The sequence below is a fragment of the Poecilia reticulata genome, chromosome 16 (assembly GCF_904066995.2).
Source record: "Poecilia reticulata chromosome 16, P_reticulata-male-v2, whole genome shotgun sequence".
Taxonomy (NCBI): Eukaryota; Metazoa; Chordata; class Actinopteri; order Cyprinodontiformes; family Poeciliidae; genus Poecilia; species Poecilia reticulata.
Window position 1 is genome coordinate 31,424,240 of NC_088845.1, and position 17,055 is coordinate 31,441,294.

General features: G+C 40.4%; 1 protein-coding gene across 4 annotated transcripts in view; it reads left to right on the forward strand.

Moving 5' to 3' along the window:
- The window catches only part of ppox (protoporphyrinogen oxidase), a 171,427-nt gene that overhangs the window by 153,284 nt on the left and 1,088 nt on the right, over nt 1-17,055 (forward strand). For 3 of the 4 annotated variants that reach the window (XM_081616976.1, XM_008432836.3, XM_081616977.1), the window contains 10 exons: nt 92-226; nt 791-906; nt 1,457-1,589; nt 4,917-5,061; nt 5,595-5,788; nt 11,318-11,378; nt 11,569-11,687; nt 12,572-12,685; nt 16,704-16,853; nt 16,933-16,975. In XM_081616976.1, the coding sequence (XP_081473102.1) occupies nt 92-226; nt 791-906; nt 1,457-1,589; nt 4,917-5,061; nt 5,595-5,788; nt 11,318-11,378; nt 11,569-11,687; nt 12,572-12,685; nt 16,704-16,853; nt 16,933-16,975 (1,210 nt within the window). The remainder of the gene's footprint in view (nt 1-91; nt 227-790; nt 907-1,456; nt 1,590-4,916; nt 5,062-5,594; nt 5,789-11,317; nt 11,379-11,568; nt 11,688-12,571; nt 12,686-16,703; nt 16,854-16,932; nt 16,976-17,055) is intronic. The other variant, XM_081616978.1, reaches the window with a different exon arrangement.

Sequence of the window (17,055 nt, forward strand, 5' to 3'; positions counted from 1 at the left end):
TCTACTCATTTAAGTTCAAGTGCAATTTTAGGACAACTTTGAAGGAAAATGAATGAAGCCTGCAATGCATTTACCTGACATCAATCAACAGGTAATTGTTCTGGAGTCCAGCAGTCGTTTTGGTGGTTGGCTGTGGTCACTGAGGCGGTCCGATGGGGCTGTGTTTGAACTGGGACCAAGGGGGATCCGACCTGCTGGGGCAGTGGGAACCAACACACTCAATATGGTTTGTAACACCTAAGTGCTGCTGTTCTGAACATTTGCATCATAAACTAATAGAAACATGTTTATTGCTGCAGTGGTCTTAATATGGATTTGAGAGCCCAGGGATTAAACTTTAGATTTGATGCAGAAATGCTAAAAGATTTCCATTATATGAGAGATGAGCGTCTACTATAGACCCAACAGCCTCTAGACCGGTAACTGTGTCATAAGACGGGAAAAGTCTGGTCTGGTTGCTCGTTGGTTGATGGTCCTTAGGCATGAGAGTGTATCTGTCCTGTCCTGTTTCCTGTTCAGACAGAATCCTCTCATAACTGTGAGATTCAGTGCACAGGTTACATCACAGAGAAATTGATTTAAAGATCCTTCTTGTCAGTGTTTCGATTTTTCTCCCCACCATTAGCAGCATTCTATAAGGACTTCACTATTTTTTATTTAGTCTTTGTAACTGGAATTCAGGGAACAAGAGACTTAAATAAGGAGTATAGAGAAAACCATGTCTACGTTCATTAATTAAACTCTGAGAACTTGATTAATTTCAGCATGAATTTGATGTTTGTTTTTGCAGGTGGAAGGTCTGGGTCTGGAGGGAGATATTCTTCCAGTTTCCTACAATCATGTTGCCTCTAAGAACCGCTATCTGTATGTCAATGGACAGCTCCACAAGTTGCCTTCTGGAATAAGGTAAAAGGTTAGGAGTAAGATATCACCTTGAAGATTTTCCAGAGGAAGAAAAACAGATTAAGAATTTTTTTTTGTTAAGCTATACGTTCACTGCAGTTCAGATGACTCTGGGAACACAAGAGTCATCACAAAATTATGTGTCAGACAACCATTAAAACACAGATAAAACTTTTCAGAGAGAACTGATATGATTCTTGAAACTGCTTGGCATCAAGCACACCAAGATCCAAACTATTTTGATATTCGGAGTTCAGTTTATGGGTGTAAGAGGTAAGTTCTGCAGTTTGAAATGATATCACAACACTAAAGCTTTAAACAGCATCCATCCATTGTCTACAGCTGCTTATAAATTCTGGGTCATGGAAAGCTGGCACCTTTCTCCAGCAGTCATTGGGTGAGAGGCAGGGTACACTCTGGCAGATCACCTGTCTTAAAAAAACATGAAAACATGCTAAGCTCTGTGATATCTCAACCAGTCTTTCATCTCTAACAATCTTTGTGCTAGTGGCTCTTTTATCAAATTCCTCTCCCTCCTTGCTTTTTGTTACAGTGGAATTTTGAAAACAGTCGCTCCATTCTCCCGCCCCCTTCTGTTCAGTCTCCTCACTGAGATCTTGGTAAAGAAAGGAGGAGAAGAGGATGAGTCTATTCATTCATTTGTCTCCAGGAGGCTTGGAAAGGAGGTAAGGGGCCCACAACTACTTATCTGTTGCTGCATCAATCATTAAGATTGTTCTATTATAAGATCTAAACCTGATATTATTTTATTAGACAAAATTTTTAATTTCTCCAGACTGTCATGGTTTCTTGTTCACCACAGAAACCTGCATCTTTGTTGACACAAAGCTTGGTCCAGCTCTGACCTTGTGGAAGTTATTGCACCCTCATCTTTTATGGAGAACAATCAGACTTTGAGGTTTGGCCATGCTCACATGGTTTGATGCAGCAAAAAGCATTTGATAACTTTTGATCTCCAATGTCTTACGAGTATACTGATTCAAAATGAGGTCTACAAGTCTAAAGCTGTAAGGAATTTGCTCAGATATGTGGGTAAAGAAGAGAAAATGGCAGCTTTGATTCAAGTTTGCCAGAGTAGAGCCCTCAACCCTTGGCCATGAGGGTTCAGCCTCATGGCCAAGGGTTTAGAAGCCGATCTAAACTGTCTTTGGGTTTAGACCGTTAAGCTGAGTTTAGACCTCGGCTTCAAGAGACTATTTTTGTAGGCCTCAAAACATGGCCAATCATGACTTGGGCCTGATTGTTTCAATGCTGGTACAGGGCACTGTGGCGGTATTTTGCCACAGCCACCAAATATTTGCATGCATATCTTTTTAGGAGTTGGATTAATTTTCATCATGTTTAGTTTGGTAAAGATCAGTTCATATGAGATTAGAGCTGACTTCACCACGGCCACACCCTCTCGTTAAAAATCTGTGTTGGATTCCAAGTGGAAAGGTGTGAATGTCCACCCAGAGGACAGAGGACAGCCAACGATCCTCTGAGCTGCTTTTACGACCCTCTGCAGCCTCATCCTGTCTGTAACAGTGCAGCTGCCGTACCTCACTGTGATGCAGTGTGTCAGCAGAATCTGCATGGATGAGCGGTAGAAGGTCAACAGCAGCTTGGAGTTTAGTTTGTGCTTCCTGAGGACTCTCAGGAAGTGTAGGTGCTGCTGAGCCTTCTTGATGACTGCTGTGATGTTATCAGTCCAGGTGAGGTCACTAGAGATGAGGACGCCAAGAAACCTGAAGGTGTGGACCCTCTCCACACTCTGCGTTCATGTAGAGAGGAGCTGAGTCGGTGCTGAGCTTCCTGAAGTCCATGATGACTTTCTTGGTTTTCTTGGTATTCAGAGTGAGGTTATTCTCTGAACATCAGGCTGCCAGCTTCAGGACCTCCTCTCTGTATGCTGCCTCATCACCCTGTGAGATGAGTTTAACCTCTGTGGTGTCATCAGCAAACTTGACTGTGTTTGTTGTTGTGGGCCGGACTGTGTGGTGGGTGTAGAAGCTTAGTGTAGAGCAGAGGTGGGCAATCCTGGTCCTGGAGGGCCGGTGTCCTGCAACTCTTAGACGTCTCCCTCATCCAACACGCTTGAATCCAACAACTGAATCACCTCCTAAGTGCAGTCAGGTTCTCCAGAGTCCTGCTAAAGACCTCATTATTTGATTCAGGTGTGTTGAAGTAGAGACACATCTAAAAGTTGCAGGACACTGGCCCTCGAGGCCTGGAGTTGCCCACCCCTGGTGTAGAGGGATGAGTATCGTTGATTATAGGCGAGGTGGGATGACTGCCTGACTCAGGAAGAGGTTAAAGATCTTAGTAAAGATGGGTGCAAGCTGGTAGGGCACACTCTGAGCACTTTACAAGGTACTCTGTCTGGGCTGACAGCTTTCTTGGAGTTCACTGCCAGAAGCATCTGTCTGACATCATGCTCTTGTACAATGAGTTGAGTGGTGAAGGAAAAAGGTGGGAGAGGGGTTGGGGAGCAAAACGGTTCTGCTGGTAGGTTTCAAAACGGGCAAAGAAGTAGTTTAACTTCTTAAATTTACAGTTGATACCGTAAAATACCTAGAACGAGTTTATCAAAGTTTGACACATAAAATCACTAAAACCCTTTGATCCAAAATGGCTGATTTCCTGTTTGTTTTAGGATATACCTCCAGGAATTTTTTTACTCAACTTAGAGAGATCTCTATGTGTTCCTAACTTTAATTGTCTTCAATAAACGGGTCAGCCTGACTGAAGTTAGGGGGCACTGTTTCACCATTTGACCATTCCTATTTTTATGAATTTCTTTGTAATACAGAAATTTTATTGAATTTTGTGCAGATTTAGTTTTTGAGTATGTTTAGGCCCTCCAAAACATGTTTAATTTAACAAAAGAATATATTTTCAATTAATAATAGGCCATTACAGCGCTTTCATTGTTTATGCCTCATTAAAGCGACAAACATAATTGGGCATTCCTCACACCGAGACGCTGCTACAACCTGTGGGTTGCTGGCTCCGCCTCCTCGACATGTTCACTGCTTGACTGGCAGTACCAAACAGTACATAGCCACGAAATTGTGGTTTTTGCAATCCTTGAAAAGGACAGCTGGCCAGTCGCAAGTCACTTATCAAATAGAAATCAGATCTTGCTTGTTGGCGTTTGACTGATTTCCTGTTCAGTGGCGAAGGACTGTGAGAACTACAATCAAAAATGGAATACTTAGGGGTGCTGTGGTGGTGCAGAGGTAGAACACAACTCGCATATGGAGAGTTGTGTTCTCTCCATATGCAAGTTGGAGAGAACACAAGTTTGATGACCTTTGTTGCATGTCTAGCCCCTCTCTCATTACCCACTTTCCTGTGTGACCACTCTGAAATAAAGGCCACAAAAGCCAGTAGAACCTTTTTAAAACATTGAATACTTCCTGTAATATACATAATAATGTGACACAACTCAGCTGTGCTTCTCTGGACCTGTTTGGAACTGTTATGAGCGGGCCTGAAAGAGATCCACCATTAAACATGCCACCAAATGGCTGACTTCCTGTAAGCTTTGGGTTGTGGGTCTAGGAGGCTCTTCTGTGGTTCCTAATGGGTTTTAGTTGTGTTTTTAATTCCATAATTCTTAAGTAAAACAAGGCAAATGTCCTCTTGCACAATATATTAATAAAAATGTGCTTTAAGGTTGACAAGAATTATAGAAGGAAAATTTGGTGACGTTTACATGAATGAAGACGACTCTCCAATGACTTTGGAGTGTTTGAAGCCAATATTTTCAAATTTGCCAGAGATGTTCATCAAAGCACAACATAGTGCAAATATATCAAAATTGCCTACTTCCTGTTTGGTATACAGTACATTGCCATGAGACTGCTTTTGATTTTCTTTTTTACAAAATTTGGTGACTAATTCCATTAGTCCATTGATTTATAATGGAGAATAAAAAACACCACACTCGTATCTAATCAAATCAATAAATCTATTTGTGCTATTGAGTTGTTTTCCTCTGTGTTTAGTTGGCAGACCTAGCTATGGACAGTGTGTGTCGGGGTGTGTTTGCGGGGGACTGTAAGAAGCTGAGTGTGCGCTCCTGCTTCCCTTCGCTCTACAAGGCTGAGCAGCAGAGAGGTTCCCTGACTCTGGGCTTCCTGCTGGGCTCAGGTAAAGCACACACCTCCTTTTCCCTTCAGGTTCCAGGGATACCTTAATACTTTCCGGATGACATATCTCCCCAAATGTAGTGGAGTTCTAGGTTACTTCTAATCAGACAAACAGTAGTGGCTTCGCAGCCATAAAAACACGATCCTTTTCAGTCATGCCCTGTTCATTTCATTTTATGAAATCACTTTTTTTTTAGGCTAATGGATAAAATTGTCATTATCTTTACGCTCACATTTGCTTGTTGAAGAAAGTCCATTTTGTAAAGTTTTTCCACTTTTCTTTGTGGCAGATGATGACTATAAATTGTCAGTTTTCAACAAGTCATACTGATGGTGCAACCAGGCTCTGAATCTGTAAAACTGTATGTTCTATAAAATTCCATATGTTGTGGTAAACCTGACATGAACTGTATGTTTTGTGGGATATTATGTGTAGGTGTGTGATGCTAATTTGAAAAAATATCTTTTTTCTGCTCTCATATCAATGTGATCTTCATAGTTTAATTAGAATAAAATATGTTTGGAACCCCCCAGGTTCATCACCTGAGATTGTTCCTGGACATCTGGCTCAGAGAGCAAAGAAAGAGGCCTGGGCTCAGTGGTCTCTAAAGAGGGGAGTGGAAACCTTGCCAGAATCCATTGCTGAGTTTCTCCAACAGAGTGGCAAAGTGGAGCTGCACAGGGATGCAGCTGTTAGACAAATAATTCCCACAACATCTGGATGGAAGGTTTGTAAGAATATCATAACAACTATACCTGAATGTAGCATTGTAAGCATAGGATTCTATCATCTGCATTACTTTGCACTGATGGTTTGACAATGTACTTAGAAGTTAAGCCCTGTAGTGAAACGGTAAAGAAATTACCCAGGGCCAGGGTTGACCTGTAAATGATCTGTACTTGTACAGGGCTCTATCAAGTTCAGAGGACTCCGAAACACTTCACACTACATTCAGTTATTTGTACACACATTCACATGCTGATGGTGGTAAGTAGCGCTGTATAATTAAATCGATTCTTCGATATGTATTGATATTTTCCCCCCTCAGAAGGTACAGATTTTTTATCGAGTATCGATCCATTAAACCATAGGGGTCCACAAGCTATATGCGTCTTTTTAACATGTCTGACTTGTGACGGCTTGGCAGCAAGACTCCGCCTCCCCCAGTCTCACTTTCAACTTGTGCTTATAGAGCACATTATAAACTACACACCAGTTTTTAAATTGTGTTATTAGGCCAAGTAAAACCGGAGTTATGCTAAAATAAGTAAACCGTATTTTTCCAAATGTCAGAGAAATGTCAAAAACCGGCTATTCCGGTTATGTAACAGGGAATGAACTTATAAAGGTAAAAACGAAACGCGACATTAGATTCCTTTGTTTTTAGAAATCTCAAATCTTCAACAAATAATGATGGGCTGTATTTTGTTGCCAAGAAATGAAGTGAAGTTGCTCAAGTTACGGTGAAAGAGAAGTGGAACGGAGTAGCGGCAAAAGCAGTGAGATTGCGAAATTAATACATAGTTTGGATATTGGAGAGATCGGTGGCATCCACTTCATAATTTGTTTTTAGCTTAGTGGTTTCTATTCTGTATGTAAAGGATTACTTGAAGAACGAAGCACAGCAGGCAGTGGCGTTCTGTTTTGAGCTGGAAGACGAAGAGGGGAAACCCGCAGCCAGAATCCGCGGTGCTGCGAGGATTGCCATGACGACGATGGCAAATCGATCATTCATCTTAGTAACTGACAAACGGTATCAGAGACTGAGAGAACAATGAGATCCTGGCAGTCTGAGAAGCAGCTTCTCAGATATACAAGAGGGGAATGGTGGCGCTGCGCAGCTGCCAGGAGTCGATCACTGCGGGGTGAGGCAGAGCCACTCCCCCAGCAGCTAGTAGTAAACAGCTTACACCCACGGCTAACTCCGGGAGCCAAGGTAGAAAAGCCTTTTTCCCATAGTTCAAAAGACTTTATTTTACCCCCTTATCCCAATCAGAGTCAGGTATTGTGTAGTTGATGCTTTTAATCAGTTTTCAGTTAATTAAATCCAACTGAAAACTGATGAAATCCAAGTCGATGGAACACAAAATGTCACCAAAAATCACTCTGTCCCTCTAAAATCTTTCAGAAAATCATAAAAGTGTATAGAAGCGTATCAATCACAGAATAGTGTGATATATATCGTATCGTTAGCAGAATATTGTGTATTGTATCGTGAGATTATTGCATCACTACACCCCTAGTTTCAACCATAACTGACACTATATCAATGTTGATTCAACCATCATCTACATTTGGATCTACATGCACATCTGTGTTGATTTTATATTGAATCAAAGTTATTGAATCAATATTGATTCATGTATATTTTTTGGTTTGATAGGTCTACATCATGACATACCATTAAAAGTTTCTTCACTGGTGCTAAACATGCAATTTTGCTGGCAGATGATGGGTGTTATGATGTTCAAAGTTATATTACATTAAATATTTCCAAAAATGTGTGTACACAAACTTAGAAATGACAACATGGCATTAATATTGCGTTTTATTTAGGAAAACAAACAGATCTGTAAACATATTTGACTCCTTTGTAACTGTCAGAACAACAGGAAGAACAGCATCCATGAGGATAAACCTTGTACTGTTTGAACCAGACAAACAGTATGTGTTGGGGTAACCCAAGTTTGACTCTGGTTGGTGCCACTTTGGTACCTTGATGCCTTCCTCCCACTCTGGTACATAACATAGGTCTGAGAGCATACACACAAACCGTACGGTCCATTTGTACACTCAGTTAAATTAATAAGGACACTCCAATAAATATTCATGAATATTTAACTTAATGTTAGTTGACATATAGTCACATTTACCTATGAAGCTGCAGCATGGGCACAAAACTATGCAGTTATTTTTCAATAAACATAGTTAAGATAAAAGTAATACCCCCAAACATTCTATAAAAGTTCTCAGAGTAGAATTCAATTCAGAAGCAGGTTGCAGACAAACCAGCAGCAAAGTGGCTGTGTGGATGGGACAAACCACTAATGTAAAAAAGGAGGTGGGCCACTCCACTGCTTGGAGTGACTTGTAGATGTTTTTGTGTCAACACATTATGCAGTCAGTCAGAAATAATATTTACAGACAAGTAAGAAAATGTATAGAAAGAAATCACTGTCCTCAACATGCAGTGCTTAATTTAAAATGTGATAACCCCGCGTTTTAATAAAAATCTCCCACCCACAGCTCAAAGAGGAAGATTGGAGGGGTTTGGTCTGACAAACGGCATACATTGATTCAACATTGATCAGTCGTTGTCATTTCAATCATTAGAATTTGTCCATAAAACATTGATTCAATGACATCTTTACAACATTAGTTAATTGGCTAGAATTGGATGATTATTTGATTGAAAGGCCACAAACGAACTTTGACACTAACTCTATACAAAACACCAGCATATGTGGAAAATTTATTTGCGGACTTCAATGAGCTTCTATCTCTCATATGTATTGATCACGATTGTTTGATAATTGTCGGTGATTTCAACATTCATGTTGACAACCCCCAAGACCGAGGGGCTAAAAAGCTCTGTAATATATTAGAGAGTTTTGGTTTAACACAACATGTCAAACAAGCAACACACACTCAGGGACACACACTGGACCTGGTTATCAGTAAGGGTGTGAATATTTCCAATGTCTGTAACTGATATTGCCGGGTCAGATCACTTTGCTGTTTTCTTTAAAAGTTTTTTATCCGTTAACCCACTTGAACAAAAAGCTACTATCACAAAACGTACTTTCACAGAAAACACAGCAGAAACATTTAATCAAATCTACTCTTCTTCCTCACCCTTTAAGTTATAGTGACGTAGATAAGTTGGTGGATGATTTTCAGTGCAAACTTTCAGATATCATTGATTACATTGCCTCCATTAAAGTGAAGGTTGTGACTGGTGGGAAGAAATCTCCATGGAGAAATACACAAATAGTTCAATCTGCAAGACAACTTTGCTGTAGGGCCGAACGGAAATGGCGTAAAGGCACGTTTATTGTGACATCTACAAGGAAAGACTACGTAACTATCACACAACACTAAAACATGCAAGAGAGGCTTTCTTTGTAGATGTCATAAACAAAAACATTAACAACGCTCGAGCTTTATTTGCCACTGTTGACAGGCTCACAAACCCTCCTATGACGTTGCCACCTGAACTTCAATCTATTGCCGCCTGCAACAAGTTTTCAAGTTTCTTTTTAGAGAAAATTCAAAAGATCAGAGGATTAATCTGCACATCCACTCTAAAGCCAGTACCAATGCTGTGCCTAAACAAAACAAATGCAGGAAAAATGACCCAATTTCAACTACTAAATTATAAAACCCTAGAAGAAATTATAAGTCAATTAAGCTCCAGTTCCTGCTGTCTGGATGTCCTACACACACATTTCTTTAAGAAAGTTCTGCCTGTTGTTGCTAATGATCTGATCCAAATAGTAACTCATCGCTCTCTTCAGGTGTTTCTCCCCCAGGCTTTGAAAGCAGCAGTTATCAAACCACTAACTTCTCATCAGAGAGGTCAAAGGTCACATGTGGTGTACCCCAAGGTTCAATCCTAGGACCCCTTCTTTTCAATATGTATATATGTACTGGCTAAGGTTATAACAGGACATAGGATTAGCTACCACAACTATGCGGATGATACACAGCTCTACATCACGATGTCACCAGGTGACTCTGAACCCATCCAATCACTGAATAGATGCTTAGAACAGATCAATGTGTGGATGTGCCAAAACTTTCTCCAGCTGAACAGAAACAAAACTGAAGTTATTATCTTTGGACCTAAAGAGGAGCGAACTAGAATCAATGCACAGCTTCAGTTATTACAACTAAAAACCAGCGATCTGCCCGAAACCTGGGATTGGTGATGACTTCTGACCTGAACCTTCAGAACCACATTAAGACAGTCACAAAGTCGGCCTTCTATCACCTGAAGAACATCTCCAGGATTAGAGGACTGATGTCTAAGCGAGATCTAGAGAAACTCATCCATGCGTTTATCTTTAGCCGCATTGATTACTGCAACAGCGTCTTCACAGGTCTGACTAATAAATCAATCAAACAGCTGCAGCTGATCCAGAAGCTGCTGCTCGGGTTCTACTAAAACCAGGAAGTTAGAGACATAACACCAGTTTTAAAGTCCCTCCTCTGGCTCCCTGTAGCTCAGAGAATAGACTTTAAAATACTGATGTTAGTTTATAAATCACTGAACGGTTTAGCACCACAATACCTTAAAGATCTGTTATTACTGTACCAACCGTCTAGACCCCTCAGATCTTCTGGTTCTGGTTCTGCTCTGCATCCCCAGAACCAGAACCAAACGAGGAGAAGCAGCATTCAGTTTCTATGCACCACAGATTTGGAACAAACTTCCAGAAAACTGTAAAACAGCTGAAACACTGAGTGCCTTTAAATCTCAACTTAAAACCCACCTGTTTAGAGTTGCTTATGGCTAAATTAGGTTTAGAGTGAGTTTTGATGTCTTCAATGTTTTTATGTCTTTCATGTTTTTAATTTCTTTCCATTTCTTTTCTCAATGTCTTCGTTTTTAATGCCTTTTTAATCTTTTTTTTTATGTAAAGAAGTGTTAAAGGTTTGAGTCCTTGTCAAATGGCGGTTTGACTAAAGAAGTTTTAAATGTTAGTTTTTATTTTGGCTTTTTAATTTCTTTTTATTTCTCTTTCTCGCTGTTTATTCAATGTCACATGCTGTTTTTATTTTAATTATGTAAAGCACTTTGAAATGCCTTGCTGCTGAAATGTGCTATACAAATAAAATTTGATTGATTGGTTGATCCACCGTCAGTCATCAACCTTAACCTTTAAATCAACTTTTTGACCATAATTCAACATTGAGTTACCATCGCTTGCTATCTGGGACACAACAACACAGATAGATCAGGCGAGAATCGTGGTAAGATTGAGGGACAAAATCTTTCCACCGTCACCACCACCATGGTGCAGCAGGACAGTAACCACGCAAACCGAGTCCATATTAAAGCTCTGATTCAGACAGTAAATGTATGATCCTGTTTATAATCTGGACATGCTTCCTGCAGTAGTCGAGCCTAATCAACTCCACATGTTAACTTGAATTGTCCTGTTCAATAAAAGGCACATTTTGAGAAGGTCAACAAGGATTGAAGTGCTGTTTCTACATCTATCAGTTTGTCCATTAAATATTTTGTGCGTAGGTCCATGTGGAAGATGGTGTAATATCAGCTGATCACATCATGTCTGCTCTACCAGCTAAAGGCAAGTGGGAACTGTTTCAGTTATACCTGAAGGGGTTGCTGATAAGCTTACCTTCTGTATGAACAACATGGAAGTTACTCAGTTGAATGTTGTCAGTAATTTTGATAAGAAATTGTAAGCATCTTGCGCTTTAAGTGGTAGCACACATTAAAACCTTTAAGAAACTAAATTGTTCTCCTGCTCCTTTCAGCCCTGTCCTGCATCCTGCCCCCCTCTTGTCAGGGTCTTGTCCAGCAGCTGCAGGACATCTCAGCAGTAACTGTGGCTGTAGCCAGTCTGGAGTATGAGGGCTCCATCCTCCCAGTAACGGTAAGGTCATCCAGACCCCCACTGTGCTGTATGTTCACACACAGGCCTGAATGAATGGGTGATTAACTGACTTCTGTAGCGCCTGAGAGCATGCTGAGGAAGTGTTGCTGTCATTTGAGCCAGTTGTGCTGGTTTGGCTGGCAGTTAGAAATCAACAGAGCCAACAGCTGAATTCAAGCCACAGTGCAGTGTGAAGCATGGTGGATAATGCATCATAAAATGGGATGTTTCTCATACGATGGTTTTGAGTTTATGGAAAGTCGCGGATCTAGGATCAGTTGGAGCCTTGAGCCTTCAATGTTTCCTGTTCTGAAGAGGAATGGTCTTCAAATGGCTGTTCTGGGCAAGATGGAGACCCCAAACACACCAATTAGTAAAAAGGATGCCAATCCCACACCAAGCTTGTGGCGAGATTATGGTGTGGCCAGCCCAATATGGGCTTTGACTCAATAGGAAACTTGAATGACATTCAAGATGGGAAAATAACGAGAACAAAAACAAGGAATGCAGAGGAACTATGGAATGTTGTCCAGTCTTCTTGGGCTGTAATACCTCTTCATAGGTGTTAGAAGCTAGCCAACTTTATGCAACACAAAACTGTTCAGTTCTTAAAGACAGTGCAGTAAAAAGGCTAGTTGACTGATTCACATGATGCATTCATCAGTTTGTTTTTAAGGATATTACACTGCTGTTTCAGCATATTCTATTTTCCTAATTTTCTGAAGAAACTCAAATATTTGTTTTTCTTCATGTTTGGATTTGAAACAGAATGTTGCATACTGTCACTGCATGTGTAAAGAAATTGTAGCCACTATAAGAATTTTGAGCTTTACTCACTTTTCTAAACACCCTGCTGCTATTTTCTGTGTCTCTGTTGTTGTCAGGGTTTTGGCCACCTTGTTCCTTCATGGGAAGACCCAGGTTTACTTGGGATAGTCTATGATTCTGTTCCCTTTCCTCAGCACAACAGACAGACTGGACAGACAACAAGACTGACGGTACTCACACACACATTCACACGCGGTTGTATATTTTACTATAAATCTGTAATTTCTTATATGTCTACTTGGAAAATATGTGACTGGAAGTTTGAGTGAAAGTATTTTAATAAGGACAGTGAACGCTCTGAAATCTGCAAGAATGGTTATAAGGCCCATGCAGGTTAAAACCTGTTAAGCCCGTGCTCCCTTGTGAGGGATCACTTTTCGAGAGTCTTCGGCTGTCTCCGTAAACAACCGCTAATTGTGATTTTTTTTATTTTTTTTTATTGTCCGCTTAGAAGGCTTTCATCATTCAAAAACTATGCCGCATACAAGTTTTACCCAAAATGTTATGGTTTTACGGCCAGGGGTGAAAGTAGTTTTAAATTCTTGGGGGTATATATATATATATATATATATATTTGTGTGCTTTGGAGTTTCTGTGCTGATGAATTTTTTTGCAAAGCGATAAAAGCTGGTAGCTCTTGAATTGCTACAAAATAAAGCTGTATTTCCTCCTTCAGCCCACTGGCTGCAATGTTGACACCTTGAGATGCCATGAGACCTAAATCCTGAACATCATGGCATCGTGCTGCTCTCAGCCTCCTGGCTGCGTTCAGTTTGTCATCTGATGCTGAGATCGACTCAAAACCTTCCCCGATCGACATTTTGCCCCCCTGCTCTAGCAAAACAGTTCAGAAACAATATGAAATGGTAAAAAAGTTATTTATTAACTTATTAAGTCGTTTTTTAGATTGTTCTTGAAAAACTAATCAGTCACGGCTGATTAGTGGGTGAACTCACGGCTCACAGTGAACCAGTTGATTCTTTACAGCTGACAGCCGCTCCTCTCTCTTGCAGGTACTGGTACCCCCACTAAACCTTTTAGGAGTACAGTACCCTGCTGTACCCCTTACTTTCACCCCTGGTTAGGACTAATTAAAATCAACTGACGGATTTAAAGGGACGTGTCCATTTAAATGCCCTGTGTTGAAGATTTTAGGTTATAATATGTTTTAAGAAAATCTCTGGCTCAATCTTCTCACGGATCCCAGGTTCTCCCAGCAGGCCGAAGTGAAGCCACACAGAAAACAACAATGAGTGTAAGACGTCACAGAATTTCAGAGTTTAATCCAATAGAAGACAACGTATGAAATTACATCAGAATCTGCAGAACAACAGAATCAGACATTCATTTACCTGAGACAAATGGAAAAGAAAAAGAAAGAAAGAAAAGCAAAGATGTCTTTGGAGAATTGCTAGAGCAAATCTGATTTGTTACTCCTGTGTACAAAGTTTTATAGCAAAGGCGTATTCTTGTCTTTAATTTATTCAAATAAGGCGTATCTTTGCTCATCCAACCAGCAGCTGTCTCTCTGACCCTCTTTAAAGTTAGAAACTCCCTGCAATTTGTTTCCAATATCAAACACCAGTTGTCTCCTTTATCTAAACACAGTGGAAGCAGAGCTTCTCCTCCACTGGCCTGAACTCAGGATGTTTTATGGCTTTTCACAGATCAGTGTGAAGCTGGAACTTCTCCTGATTGTTTCCTGCACAGACAAAGGGCAGATCAAACAATCTGCTGTAACTACAGGCAACATAAAGGTCAACAGGGCAGAATAAGTTATTAATCTGAAAACTACAATTAGGCTATTTCAATCAAGACATGTTAAGTTTTAAAACTAGCATATTTTAAATTAATTTTCTTAACATCTGTCAACAAACACGCATGTAAAAAGCGAATTTTCGGTCGGCTGACCGAAAATGTTGGGTATAACTTGACACAGAAGACTCTTAGCTTTGGATACTTGAAAATATTGGCTTTGTAACCTCACTTCAGAGTCGAAATTCACCTGAAACCCCCTCCCATGCTTTCTGAATGAGGTGCTAACGACGGCGCTTTCCTGCTTCAAAGATCACTCGAGCCAAGCTGATTATCCTCCCCGCTATCTTCCTGCATCGTGTCTGGAAGCTAAAAGCAAAATGGTGCGGAGGGGATTTCTCCAACCTGGCTTTGTGCAGAAAAACCCAGGCTTTGGGAACTGATAAAAGGGGCATTTTTCATTGTGATCTCTTACTTTATAGTATAATTTATATCATTTTATTGCTTTAGATTGAGGAATGTTCAGTTTTGAGAGGGCATGGAAGCATCATTCTGCAATTTAGTCTCTGATTTGTGCGTGATTTCGTCACAATGTCGCTCTTGGAGTCATTTAAAGAGCTGACGGTTCATTATTATGTACATTAAACAGTGCACAATTGTACAATTTGCATATATATGGAGTAAATGTCATGACCAAAGTTTATGTTATATGTAGAAAGTGTCATTCAGTTGTAATCACCCATTTAATTTGAACAGATTCCCAGTTATGATGTGAAAACACGTCACAGATATTTAGAAATGAGCCAAAATGACCTCTGCACCTGGGAAATTTCTCAGTAAAAAATGTCTAAAAAAAGAAAATCTAAATTTCAACTGATTGAGTCCAAATTTGGTGAACTTTTACACACTATGTAGATTTAAAAGTCTAAACTACTTTTTTATGTTAAAAATATTATTTTAGTGATGTTTTGCAATATTTATAAAAAACTTTTGGCAAGGTGAAAAAAAGCTAAGTTTATTATATTCTATCACTAATAATTCAGGCAGGGTAATAGATACAATAGTGCTTACACCAGGAAACCATTCTGTGATATCTTTCATTTACAGAGGTACCAAAAGTTTGCACTTTTATCTGATAACTGTGAGGCTATTATTTATTTATTTTTGTATGTTTTTGTTAGGTGGAAATTAATTTTACCCCCCTCTTGGGAGCAACAGGTTAATATGTGTGTGTGTGTTCAGTACAATATAGATGCATACACACCGTTTCCACCTGGATGTGGCCTCTGGCTGAAGGAGCCTCTAAGGCTGTGGTTGGTTCTTGACCTTTTTTGAGGTACTAAACCCACCAGTTTCATATGTGCATTCACTGAACCCTTCTGTAGTGATAAATAAAATATTTTTTTCCCCCAAATTCATGGGGTTGGGTCACCCAATGATCACCAAGTCTTCTTAAAAGGTAGAGTCTCTGAGATCAGTTCTACAAAATGTTTTCAGCACAGCTGAGCTGACTGTCCAGGAACGACCCAAAGTATTTAAAATGTGCCACAGTTTCAACAGGTTGGCCATCGAGAGAAACTGGAACCACTTTAAGGTCTTTAGATCATTTTATTAGCTCTACATTCTTAAGAGAATGAAAAAATTAATAATAAATAATAAAGACTTTGCGGTATTCTGATTTAGTAATGTAATTATATTAGCTGTGTTACCACCCCCACGCCACTAGAGGCAGTAGCAACACCGAAAATATGCGACTAAGGAGCAGATTTAGAAGAACACCGAAAGCTACAGAATTTGGTAAAAACTGTGAGCTTTGCTGAAGTAAATAAAGACACAAGTTCAAATCCATGCTGAGTGGAGCTCCTCCAATCAGGCCTCCTCCGCAGCACTGATTGGCTAAGCAATGTAACGTGATCCTCTGATTGGCTAAGCAATGTAACGTGATCCTCTGATTGGCTAAGCAATGTAACGTGATCCTCTGATTGGCTAAGCAATGTAACGTGATCCTCTGATTGGCTAAGCAATGTAACGTGATCTTCTGATTGGCTAAGCAATGTAACGTGATCCTCTGATTGGCTAAGCAATGTAACGTGATCCTCTGCAGCAAGTGATGGCAAAGCGGGGCGTCATCACGACTTTACACAAGTGTGTCTTTACCTCCACGGTCGGCAGAGGCTCTGCTGAACCCCTGGGGTTCGATCGAACCCAGGTTAGAACCACTGATCTAAGGGATTTTAATCCAGGATTCTCTCGTTTTGCCAAAGGATTTCCTTATTAAATCTGTTTGTGGTTGTAAAGTGCCATGAAAGTTCAAGGGGTGTAAATACTTATGGAGGACTCTGTATGTATCACATATGAAACCTTTTAAACATTGACTGTAACAGAATGCAGTGTTGGCGTGTTGAACTCTGACCTTCTCATCATGTCTCCTAGGTCATGATGGGAGGTGCCTGGTTCCAGAATGTGTTTGGGGCCCCCCAGGCCGTCTCAGCAGACAGCCTCTTGGCGAGGGCCACCGAGGCAGTGCGCCGCCACTTGGGACACTGTGTGGCCCCCAGCTGGAGTAATGTGGCTCTTCACAGGGTACAGCAGCTTCACTCACTGTAGCTTAGATCCAGTTAGCACTGACTGCTGATGGTTTCATTGCTGTTTATCTTCTCAGGATTGTATACCTCAGTATCACCTCGGACACTTTCAGAGAGTAGGTGAGTGTTGATTTGTGTTTTACATTAAAAATGATATATTCATGGAGTTGGGGGGAAAACTACTAAGTCTGTTTTTTTTG